The following is a 12,298-nucleotide window of genomic DNA, read 5'->3' on the forward strand; positions in this document are numbered from 1 at the left end:
CAGCTTACAACCTGCCTGGGACCTGCAGACTTAGGGGACGTGGGCGAGAGGGGGGGAAATACCAGGGACGAGGGAGAGAAGCGCAGATCAGGGCTTCTTAGGGTTCACCCCAGGTCGAGGGAAGGCCCCTGGGAAGGTGCAGACCTGGAAGAGTCCGTCAGTGTGTCCCGTGCCACCCAGCTGAGCTAACCCAGCAGCTTCCGGAAAACAACCGTGGTGAGAGCCTTGGGCTCCGGACAGGAGTTAAGGGAGGCCAAGTACCACGTAAGGGTGATCAGCCTTAACACCACCATACCCCTAACACCAGGGTCCTCAGCAGAAAGCTGCCTATGGACGCTGTCTCCTATCTGATGGCAAAGTATGTGACTATTCTAGGTCTCCTTTGTTCTGACTTCCTAGAAGTTCAGAGCTAAGTATGCAACTCCCAATTCCAATACAACATCCCCAGCAGTTAATAAGCACGTGCCACATAGCCAGGACTCAGGATATTTGCCCTTACAACTCTCCCCACCCCCAAGCTCCCGCCATCATTGGTACCCTTCTCTTACTCCTATAGGCCCTTCACCAGGCCTGCCCAGGGCATGTGTAATTCATGGCTGCTAATGAAGAGTGGAGAACAAAACAGGAAGAAAAGATTTAAGAAATAGTAAGAAAGAAGACTTACCTTAGGAAAAGAGTTCCCTTACGTCAGAGTGTCTTTCATTAATCTTTCTATTTATTGAAGATTAAAAAAAGCTATCAGGTGACTACTTAAAATGTTCATCATGATTTTAGCTTTTAGTTCTTGGTATTTGAGATAACAGAACAACGATTGCTTGTAACAGGCACTCAAATATTTGTCGAAGGAACAGATGAAAGTCTTTCCAGGAAAGTACTGGAAGGAGATTCTAACACAACAGTGGTCTCTGGGTGGGTGGTAGCCAGGTCAAACCCTGACGTTTAAGAAGGGTTGGCTGTGATATGTGAATCCGACGACCATCCCTCCAAAAGAGCGACTCTTTTAAAAATCAGGTCTAAAGGTGAACCATCCAAGAAACCTGCTTTTGCCCCCAGGGTTTTAAAGAAAGTCACACCAGTGAACCTGAGAAGTAACCCAACACTTGGAAATGATCATCTTTTTACGGCAATAGTTGCTCCTGCAGGGTTAAAGAAAAACAGTTCTCTTCCTTTGGGTTAAGGCCTTGAAGGTCCGGTAGCCAGCAACCTTAAAGGTTATTCCAGTCCAGTTCACTCTAAATGGAAGAATCATTTGGGAGTGGAAAACGCAGGAAAACTTCTCATTTTTTTCCTAGTCTGTGAACAAATAAGAACAGTTGATTGAATTGGATACAAAATCCAGTATTTACAACTGTCCTCTTAACAAGTTTTGAATGGGCTTTATTTTAATTCAAGATTATAACTAAGACAGTCAATAAAATATGTGTGTGCTTAATTTGTCAAATTTATGTGTTTCTAGAGAAAATATTCAGAATAAACAAGTCAATTATTTCTCTTCAGTACATTAAAACTTAAGGGTAGTGTTTTTATTATGACTCTTGCTCTTGATACAGCAAGACAAAATTATTCTGTTATAGAGCTATTGAATAAGGCTCACTACTCCCCAACGATTTCACCAATTACAGCTTCTTCTAGCTATAAAAGAGCCAAATCAGTTCTGATATGGCCATAAAATTAAGACTGAAAAAATAGTGGAATACATCACCCCTTTAAAATCAAGTTGTTGAACAATATGTTCTGTATGAGTCCATTTATGTCCAAAAAATCTATATTTGTGTGAGTATACGAATAGAAATTATAGAAAAAAAAGCCTGAGAGAACATAGTGTATCAAACTGTAGAGAATATATTTCAGACTCAACAAGGGGCACAGGGCAGAGAGGGGAACTTTCACTTTTTACTTTCTCTCCGTACTGTTTGGATTTTTACAACAGAACTATATTCACGTCACTCTGTCCAAAAATTAGAAGTCAAAGAAATAAAGCAAGCAAATATAAGCCGTCTTGTGAAACTGCAACTAACAGCTCAGTACCTTTCTTTTATGTAACATTTTACCCTGAAGCACTTTATTTGTTGTTTTAAATTATGACAAATCTTCAGTGAAAATCGAGATTTCCTTCCTGATGGGGGTGTTACATCTAAGAGGTTGTGAAATTTCATTCTCTGGAAGTCTTTAGAAAGGGTAGGTATGTGGGGTGGGGAGGTGGTAACTGGCCAGGACAGGGAAGGTGTGGTTTGCCCTGAAGCCAGGATGGTTACTCACACACAGGTCTCCGGTTCCTCCTCCTCCTCCTCCTCCTAAAAGCCCTTCCTAGCAAAGTCAAATCAAGGTTGCCCATGCAACCAGTTAATGGGCAAAAACCCCTAGGTAAGTTACGTAAGCTCCTTAGGGCTCTCAAAGTTAACACTTGGGGTGAGGAAGCTGGCCACCTTACAGGTTTCAAAATCACCTCACCATGATACCACTTTCCCTAAGCTGCAGACACAGGGCTAAGGTACCTAATGCGTCCAGGCTATGTCTCCTTTGGTCACCGGCAACCCAGAGCACCAAACTAATTTTGCTTTACAACTGGACTACTGTATCAAATGTGAGGGGTCACACTGATTATCACGTAGAAAAAACAGATTAATACTACTTAATAAATGCTGCCTGGCTGGGAGACAGAAGATTTCAAATTTAGGTGGCTCTTGGGGGAAGGGGAGTTAATAAAGGGGGTCCCTGAGAAGGAGGTAGTCAGCCCATCTCATGATATGGCTCCGTTACCAGCATAACACAAGCAGAAGCCAGTGCCCAGCTGAGAGCAGAGAAAGTGTTTGCAGAGGTTGCCATGGAAAAGGAGGAGCAGACCGTACCCCAGAGTAGCGGAAAATGGGTGTTACAAGCAAAAGCAGAAACAAATACATGAAAATAACACCAACTTAAGGCAATTCTGAACATACTCCACTACATCAAAGAATCATAATGGGGGACTTCCCTGGTGGCACAGTGGTTAAGAGTCCGCCTGCCAACGCAGGGGACGTGGGTTCGAGCCCTGGTCCGGGAGGATCCCACATGCCGCAGAGCAACTAAGCCCGTGTGCCACAACTACTGAGCCTGCGCTCTAGAGCCCACGAGCCACAACTACTGAAGCCCGTGCACCTAGAGCCCAGGCTCCGCAACATGAGAAGCCACCACAACGAAAAGCCCGCATGCCACAACAAAAACCCAACGCAGCCAAAAATAAATAAATAAAATAAATAAATTTATAAAAAAAAAAAAAAGAATCATAATGGGAAAGAACACATAGCTGGTATCAGATTTCTTCCCTCTGTTTTAATAAAGGGAAGGTCTGGGGACCTGTAAGTTGATGGGAAGAGGTCCCACGAGAAGACTGGACACCAGTCTCTTTGAGTTCACAGTTTTGTTAGAATGTCTTTGCTCTGATGATGTTTTGATGGATACACAAAAGCTCTTCCTTCGGTACAGAAACAGGTCCCCTTCACTTCCACTCTGGACCCCCCACCTCCAGTAATGCCCCCTGCCCTCCCTGCCACTTCTCCCGCTGGTCCTCTAGGACACCCACCTACAGCTCTCTGGTATCTGCCATCTGTCTCTGATCCAAATACCTAGACCTCACACCAACCGACTGTTCCAGCTCTTCCCACCAGCACCTCTAGGGCCCAGGCCCACTGACACCCGGGCTTCTCCACCCCTTTAGAAGTCTTCTCAAAGCAGCCCCTGGTGCCCTGGTGTCCTCCACCCCACAATTCTGCCAGGACCTCACTCTCCTATTACTTAAAAAAATGCCTAAAATTCCCGCCCATCCAGAAAGCCCTTCCAGACTGACCATTCGAGAGCTACTCCAGTCGCATCCCTCTCCTGGACAACGCATTCCCTTCACTCCTCCTGCTAAGCTGAAAGCAAGACCAAACTTGTCTCGCCTCTCCTTCCCCAACAAGACAACTGTCCTTGGAGAGCACGTGGTATATCACTGTCTCCTTGTCCACTTGCAAAGTGATTTACCACTTTTTTTACCCCAGGCTTTAGATGATCATCTCCTAGAGGGGAGGAACATGGTTGTGTGCCAGCAAAGCCTGGATCACCTGGGTGAAGGGAAATAGGGTATTCGGGTGAATATCTTAGAGGGTTAATAGAGGGTTAGGCAGAACCTTTGTTTCAACTCTCATGATCATAAAGCCTATTACAAATAGGCCTATTATAAGCCTATTTTTAAGATACATCTGACCACTTCCCAGCCTGAGTAGAGTTAATATAATTTAATCTTTGATTCAGAATCTTGCAGTGCCCCCAGGCTCATCATTCTCTCCTGCTACTATAATTACAGATGCGGAAGATGTAGAGACTGGGCTGATGGTGGCCTGGAAGCCAATTTCTAGAATCAATCCCTGCTACTACATCTTGTGATTTTCACGTTCCTGAAAGTGGAGCTCAAAAATAAAAACAAAATCCCACTTAGCTGGGATGGGATTCCAGTTAAGGGAGGCCCATATGCCATGGTCTTTGTTAAGTGCCCGCCACTGTGGCCCACAATTAGTCACTTAATAAAGGGGTCTCGATGAGGGAATTTGGCAACATGTGATTTTCTACAAATATAAAGCTTGGTTTTTGATGCAACCATTCATTTCTTTGAAAAGCAGGGCCATTCACACACAGGTGTCCTAAATTTCCTTAAATTAAAATCCAACCCTTTACAAGGAATAGCTGTGCTCACATCGAAGCAGCAAAGAAACAGGTGTCCAATCACGGTGAATGAGGAACTCCCAAAGGAACCTACAAATAATAATCAAGGAGCCATAATTCAGGATGCACAAGGCCAGGGACCATGGGAGGCCAGTAAGTGGAGCCACTTCATCCAGTTCCCAGGCTAGGGCTCAGTGGAAGTGGTCTGCCTGAGCTCCACAGACCCAGTCTAAGCCCAGATCCCAAACTCATTACAATCTGAACTAATTCTCTGTGTCCGGCATCATCCCGCATGAACTGGTCCCTAAAACTACTGACAGTCATTTCTCCAATCCCTATGCCACCACTATGCCACCACTATGACTGCCGACTCCTCTGCATTTGCAGGACTCTTAATGGGAAGAGAATACCCTCCCCATCCAAAGACTGCCCACTTCTGAAAGCCCAGCCCAAGTCCTCACGCATAGGTCTTTCCCAGTGACCTATGGGAAACAACAACCAGTGACTACATTGAACTTTACCTTGAACTTCCCGGGAGTCCATGGACAGATTTCAGGAGGCATGTGAACTTGAACGGGAAAAAAAATTACATCTTTATTTTCACGAACCTCTAAGTTAACTGTTCCTTAATTGTGAATGTAGGCAAGCATCATGGTAATGTTTCCAGGACCTGTGACTGTCACAATACAAATCACACATACTTTCATATCACATCACAGTGGATGCAGATACCTCAAAATATCATTTTCACCCTTCGCTACAGCAAAATTACATAACTGTTAGATCTGCTGGTAGATCTTGTTGTTTAATGTGTTATTAAAGGAGCACATTGCTGTATCATAAATTTTTTTAAATATTTTGATGGCAGCATTTCAATATAATTGATTTTCTCTGTTATCCTATGTTTTTATTTATGCATTTGAGAATGTTATCCTAAGAAGGGGTCCATAGGCTTCACCAGGCTGCCAAAGGGATCCATGGCACAAAAAAAGGTTAAGAACCCCTGGTCAGTGGAGTAAAAGCACGAGCTCTATAGCCAGACAACCTGGATTCAAATCCAGGCTCTGCCGATTTCTAGCTCTTTCCCTTTGAGCACAATGATTTGAACTCCCTGAGCCTTGAATTTCCTCATCTTGATCGAGGGAGTCAATATAGAAATAACACCTACCTTGTGAAACCATTCATTCGTCAAAAATTTAACTGAATACCTACTTTGTGCCAGGCACAAGGCTGAGTTCTGGGGCTACAGTAATGAACTGGACAGAGACGGTCCCTAAGCACTTTATACAGAAGATCATGCTATATAAAGTGTTTGGCAGTGACTGGCACATAAGCATTCTATAAACACTACAGTACCACTGTTAAAACCACAATATTGAGCATTCAATTATATGCTGATTTGTGTTGCTTCCCATGTAATAAGTGTTGGTTCATCTAGCTCATGCCTTCCCAACAAGGCTTCCTGGAGGCCCGGGGCGGGGCCTCATACTCAGAGGGGCAACTTGTTAGATGCAACAACACAGGATTTGAACCAAACGGTCCTGATTTCAAAACCCTGTTCTGCCACTTCCTAGCTTTGTAACTGTGCCAGAGACCAAGAGCTGACCCCCCAAAAATCCGTCCTCTCCTTCCCCTACAATAATAGAACCCCAGTTTTGGCTGGATACTTAGAATTAAGGATGACATTTCCCAGCCTCCGTTGCAGCAAAGTATGGTCATGTGATCAAGTTCTAACCAATGGGGATATAAGCAGAAGTAATGTGTTCACCAGGGCATGCCCTTCACCAACCCTTTTCCTCCTTCCTAATGGTTGGGGCTAGCACAGCCATCTTGGACCATGAGATGACTTTGGGAATAGAGGCCTGCACTTGGAACAAGACAGAAAGGACCTGGTCCCCACCCCTGTGGAGCACCATTTCAAACTGGTACAGTCATCTACCTCAGGCAAGTTCCTTAACCTCCCTGGACCTCAATATCCCCATCTACGAAAGAATGATAATATAAGGTATCTAGCTGGCAAGATTGTTTGAGGATTTAATGAGCTAGGACTTGCTTCACAGTAAGGGCTAGAGTTAGGAGAGGTGGTAGTACTACTGTTCTCTTGCTGCAATGACAAATGGAGGGGATTGGGACATCTTATCACAGCCCTGGGTGCCCAGGGGTGGCTCAATGATTCACACAGTTGAAAGGCATCTTAGCTACCCTAGTCCTGACAAGAATTCCCTTCTCTGGCACCCTTGTCAAATGGTCCCCAGAAAAGGGAAGGGCACTGCCTCTGGGACAACTGTTGGGACAGTGGTGTTTGTTCATCCGTAAATCACGATTCCCATCCTCTTCCTTCAGAACCCTTCCCCGACTGCCCCAAGCCACCTCACTGCTCTCCACTTCCTCCTCCTTCTCCTCTGCCTTTGATCACCCAGTCCTGCCTCTGAGCTCACTCCCCCCAGAACATCAAAGTCCCTTTCAATCTCTTTTGGAAGCACCCTCTGGCCTCACCCCTAAGAAGCCTTCCCTAACTAACTGGGAAGGTCGTGATCGCTTCCTCAGTCCCAACCTATTCAAACAAGAGGCTTTTCAAACTCTACGAATGAATTTCTCTCCCACTGGAGAAGAACACAGATGACCATCTGACATCTACAAGTTCTCTGTGTTGATCCAGGGATGTCCCAATCACTTACATTTTTCATTGCTAACACTTTCAAAGCTATTTCAGCTTGTTTGCAACATCAGCACTGGTCTGGAAGGCCTAACTCTTCATGGTTACGCAAAATTGAAATTTGCTTTATGTGCTTAAAGCTTATATTCAACTTTCCTGATTATTCCCTTCCTGCTCTTGCAGAGACAAATCCTATTGTCTCCCCCACAGTGCTGTCACCTTTCCATGTCCCTGTCACTCACACAGGCTGCTCCCTGCCCCGGGCCTAGGCACAGACACAACCACCCTCTTCTCTCCTCATTCCCTCTTTCACACTCAAGCCACGTCCACACCAGCCCCTGTTCTCTCTCATCTTCTGCCCCTCTGGCTCCATCCCTTCTCGGTAGCGGAGACTCTACTATCCTCTTGGCTCAACCAAGCCCATGCTTAAGATGGCTTTAGAACTGGAATAAGGGTGGCCATGGCAGCCGATGGTTCCCTAGTTGGGTGGGGCACCCAGAGCTGCAACAGGACGAAACAAGACACGGTGGTCAAGAGGGCAGGAATCGGTGGTCAAGAGGGCAGGAATCGGTACCCAAGCAGGCAGAAAAGGAGGAACCTGATCCAAATCCTAGACATCGGTAAAGGAAGGGAGCGGAACGCACGGGTCTGATGATGTCGAGGGAGTCACAAGCATCTCAGATTTACCCTGTATACCCCTCACATACTGTCACAGGGTTTTCTCAAATTGCCACTTCTGGAGGCTGGCAGCACCTGTATCAGTCTCACTTTGCAGAGCACTTAAACTGGTCCTACTTTTTACATACAAAATTTTATTCCAAGTGTGTGACCCACCTGGACACAAAACCTTGAGAGTCTCTGCTATTTTCAATTCATATTACACATTAATTTTCATTACACAGCCAGAATGCAGACACATGAATCAGATCACACCAGATTGCAAGCAAGAAATAAGACCCCAACCTGGGTCTTGCTCCCTCCACAAAGACCTTCTAGTCTCCAAGGTTAACAAAGTAGTAGCGAGGCCCCCTCCCTGCCATGCTGCCAGTCATCGAGTGATAAGAAAAGGTGAGATTTCACCAGTGGGGAATCAAAAAACCAGGCATGTCCACAGTTCTAAACCTCCCCACTCTCACCCAGGTGTGGTCTTCTACCACCATTCCCCTTTGACACCACCTTGACACTCATTTTCCTCCATGGCACCTGTTTATACTTGAGGCTGGGAGTGGAGGAAAGATACTAGTGCCCGGTGCCAGGGCTCCACTCCAGAGTGGCCCAGAGGGTGAACAGAAGGGGAACCAGCCAGCAGCCTTACATTTCTGGAGCAGCCAGGAGAAACAAAAGGCACAAATGTCACATTGCCTTGTTTGCCCATCGGTGGTTCCTTCTCCTGCCCTGGGCCCTACCCTTCCACTCAGCCCTCTTTCCCGCCTTAGCCACACCATCAACCCCATGCCCAAGCCTCGCGGTGGGCTTCCCCTGTTTGTCCTCTTGTATGCACATGAATCACTAATTACTGATTTAAACCCAGACACTAAGTGAATGACAAACACCAATACAATATTTAGGATTGGCGAATGGAGAGCTACCTGTCTTCTTGACTCTGCCTGAGCATACAGGAGACACAGAGACACCATATCCTGACCCACACCTGAGCAGACGACTGACTAAACTTGCCGCCAGACTGGGTGTCCCTGTGAGTGTTGAGAACGGGAGGACAGAGCTGGCAGTGACGAACTCACACACCGGTTCTCTAACTCAGCTCCACACTGGAATTGTCTAGGAGAGCTAAAAGACTCATGCCTGGGTCACCTTCCCAGAGAATCTGGTTTAATTGGCCTGGGGTCGCTGCCTGGACATCGGGATTTTTTAAAGCTCCCCCAGTGATTCTAACATGCTTCCAAGTTTGAGAACCACTGATGGAACATACTTACGTGCTCCCGACATTTTTCAAAGCAGTCAAGACCTTTAGAACACCTTATAGCCTTTAACCGTCAAGATAGCCCTTGGCGGTACACCCCATTTTACTGTGATTCAGACGTCAGTCATGGTCAGGCTGAGATCTGAACTCAAGTTCTCCACCTCCAAAGTGCACTCTCTTTCCACTCTTCTGTGAACACTTGCAAGGGTGTAGACAACACATGAAAGCAATCTCCACTGCCGGTAGGTCACAAGTAAGTCCCATAAATGCAAGACACCTAGATGTGGAGATGCAAACACCACAAGCAGCAGTGATGACCTCTTCTGAATGCAGGGGACTGAGCTGAACCCAGAGGGCAGCCAAGTGTGCTCACGTGCCAGGTCTAAGGCAATGGAGGGAGAGGATGCATCAGATCCTGGCCAGGGAGCTTATCCTAGACCCAAGATGTGTCCTGAGATACCACACTTAAAAGTAAGACAGCATTCAGTGGCATGGAAAGCACTGTTGAATCGGAGAATGTCGGGCAAAGGGGGGCCTCTTCAATGGGAGGGAATCTTAAGAGAGGTGTCAAGGGTTCACCTCTCAGGCCACAGTTTCTGCATCCCAATCTAACCATCCTAACCTTCTGTGGGGTCACAAAACCCGATCCTAGCACAGCCCCCTACCAGGCACCACTCCTCCAGTCTCTCTTCCCCCCAGAACTACGATCTGAGCTTCTTTGGTGAAGGGACATATGACTAGACCCTCAAACATTTTTAGTCCACTGATCACTTAGGTAGGGCAAAGCATCCCTTCAACCCCTATTCCACCCATGCTTACTTCCCCCTCAAAAAAAACAAAAAACAAAAACAACACCATCGTTATCACCAAACCAACTTTCCTGAGAGTGGGAATAACGTTGCCACTTCGGATTAGGAATTGACGTGGACTGACACAGACATTTAGATGCTGAAGCACCACGTTTATAAAATACAAGAAACCAATCCACGATCCACACGGAGTCCCTAAAGCGTCGACATAGATGGGGGACCCCACGGCGAGGCCCGGGACAGACACTAAGGACAGCAAATGTTCCTTCTTAAAGACAACAAACGATGTGCCACCTTTCCTCCTGGGTCAGAAATGGGGCTCTAATCCAACCTGTGACACACGCCGCTGCCTCCCGGGGTCCCCCAAAGCCGAGTGTTGATGGGAAAGAACCACAAGGAATTACAGGAGCCAAGAGCAGGTTAAACTTTCACATCGATCGTGCTGATAAGCAGCAGCCACTTACCCAGCACAGCCAGACAGCTCAGCACTGGGAAAAAGCACTTCATGTCGGCAGCCGAGAGGAGACACAACACAGGGCGCTTCCTCTTCTCCCAGCACTTAATCTCTCATTTCTGGCAATCCACTTATAGCTCCAGAAGACAGTTTTGGAAACAGAATTTAACTCAGGGAATGAGAACAGGTTAAAGAGCTCAGCAGGAGGGAGTGGGGGAGGGGCGGCGGGTGGCAAGTGTTAAACTCCCCTAGGCTAAAGGAAGGGTCCAGAACAATTCGGGGACAGCGCTGGAGGCTCCTGCCACATCCTGTGCCTTGTGGTTTCCGCTGTAATTGTAGATTGCGGTGGATTAATCCTCAAGGAAAAGGAAAAAAAGAGTCTGAGAAAATCCTTTCATCCACTGATTATACAGAAATGTCCTTGGCTTCTCAGTGAAGGTGTCTGTAATCTTCCCTCATTCGGATTCCCCAAAGGGAACAGGGCAGGTTTTGTCAAAACCTTTGACAGCCAAATCGCCCTAGCCGGCCTCGACTGCTCTGGGTTTCTTCATCAAAAAGTCTGTCTCCATGCATGATGATGGGTCACGGGCCTGCCACCTGCCCCAGACCTGCCCGCAACGCACGAAGCAAGTTGGCGTTCGTTCGGCAGCCCTGAAGCGGTCCCACAATGCCAGCAGCTTTCTAAAACAAACACAACAGAGATTTATCAAAGGCAAGCACGGCCGCCGCAAAAGCGAGAGGGGCTGAGCGCCAAGCTGGTCCGGGCACCTGGTCCTGGACCAGGACGGTCAACCTTTGCAGTCTGACCTTGGCCAAGTCGCCACCTTAGCCTCCACCTCAGTTTCCCCGCACAGAGCCGAGCAATTGTGGGAAGCCCGATTGTTCCTGCAATACTTTCACCAAATGCTTCACTCCTGGGAATTCCTTCCGCCTCCCACCGAGCCCCGGCGCCGCGGGTAGCCCCACCCTCCGCGGGGGCAAATCGGGAAGAGGCTCCGAGGTGGGGCCGCCACTCCCCGTTCCACCCCCGGCCCTCGCCCCAAACGTGGGAGCTCGGCGCGCGCCGCGTCCCAGGTGGCCCCGCTATTGTTTTACCTTCCCGGGTGTTTATTTTTCGCAGATTGGAAAGAAAAGAGAAGGAGGGAGAAGGAAGCCCGGGGCTCCGCTTTCGCTGCCAGGGGAGGGGTCTCAGGCCGACCCCCCGAGCGGAGCCGCCGCCGGGCCCACCGCCGCCCCTCCCGCCGCCCTCCCCCCGGGCTCCGGCTCCCCTCGCTGCCGCCCCTCCCCGCGCCGCCCGCGCGCTCGCCGGATACCGACCTCGCCGCCGGCCCTCTCCCTCCGCGCGTCGGTCAGTCGGTCAGTCTGTCCCGGCGCACGCCTCTAGGGACGCGCCGCCTCCTCCCTCTGCTCCCGCAACGGCACCAGCAACCGCGCTCCGGCCCCTCCCCAGTCCCCGCCCCCTCCACCCGGCCCATTGCACCCGGGCCAGCCGAGCGCGGGGCGAGGGCGGTGGCCTCGGCTAGAGGCACCGCCCCCGGGCCCGCCCCTTTCCCCCCACCCACGGGGTCGGACGGAAGCGCTGGGGGCCGGGCGGGGGCCCCGGGTGCGGCTGGTGGAGCCCCACCCGCACCTGCGGGTAGCAAGGGCCACCCGAGGACCTGGGCGTAGCTGGCGTGGGGGCCGGGCAGCGCCGAAAGTTAATCAGGGGGCTCACAAGCAGACTACCCGGCCGCCGGCTGGATGCACAGGCCCTTCCCAAAGCCCAGCAAAGGACCCCTGAG

At 48.9% G+C, this 12,298-nt stretch overlaps 1 protein-coding gene across 9 annotated transcripts in view; it reads right to left on the bottom strand.

Annotated features, from left to right (window-relative positions):
• Positions 1 to 11,955, bottom strand: part of IGSF3 (immunoglobulin superfamily member 3) — a 101,308-nt gene extending 89,353 nt beyond the window's left edge. For 7 of the 9 annotated variants that reach the window (XR_005019317.1, XM_036847472.1, XM_036847448.1 and 4 more), the window contains exons 1-2: positions 11,835 to 11,955; positions 10,528 to 11,198 (exon numbers count right to left, since the gene is read on the bottom strand). Coding sequence is in view for 8 of the 9 variants with exons in the window: in XM_036847472.1 (XP_036703367.1) it covers positions 10,528 to 10,570 (43 nt within the window). In the remaining variant the exon portion in view is untranslated. Of the gene's footprint in view, positions 1 to 10,527; positions 11,199 to 11,324; positions 11,589 to 11,612; positions 11,764 to 11,834 lie in introns of those variants that run through there. The other 2 variants (XM_036847414.1, XM_036847423.1) reach the window with 2 other exon arrangements.
• Positions 11,956 to 12,298: the final 343 nt, after the last annotated feature.

The sequence above is a fragment of the Balaenoptera musculus genome, chromosome 1 (assembly GCF_009873245.2).
Source record: "Balaenoptera musculus isolate JJ_BM4_2016_0621 chromosome 1, mBalMus1.pri.v3, whole genome shotgun sequence".
NCBI lineage: Eukaryota > Metazoa > Chordata > Mammalia > Artiodactyla > Balaenopteridae > Balaenoptera > Balaenoptera musculus.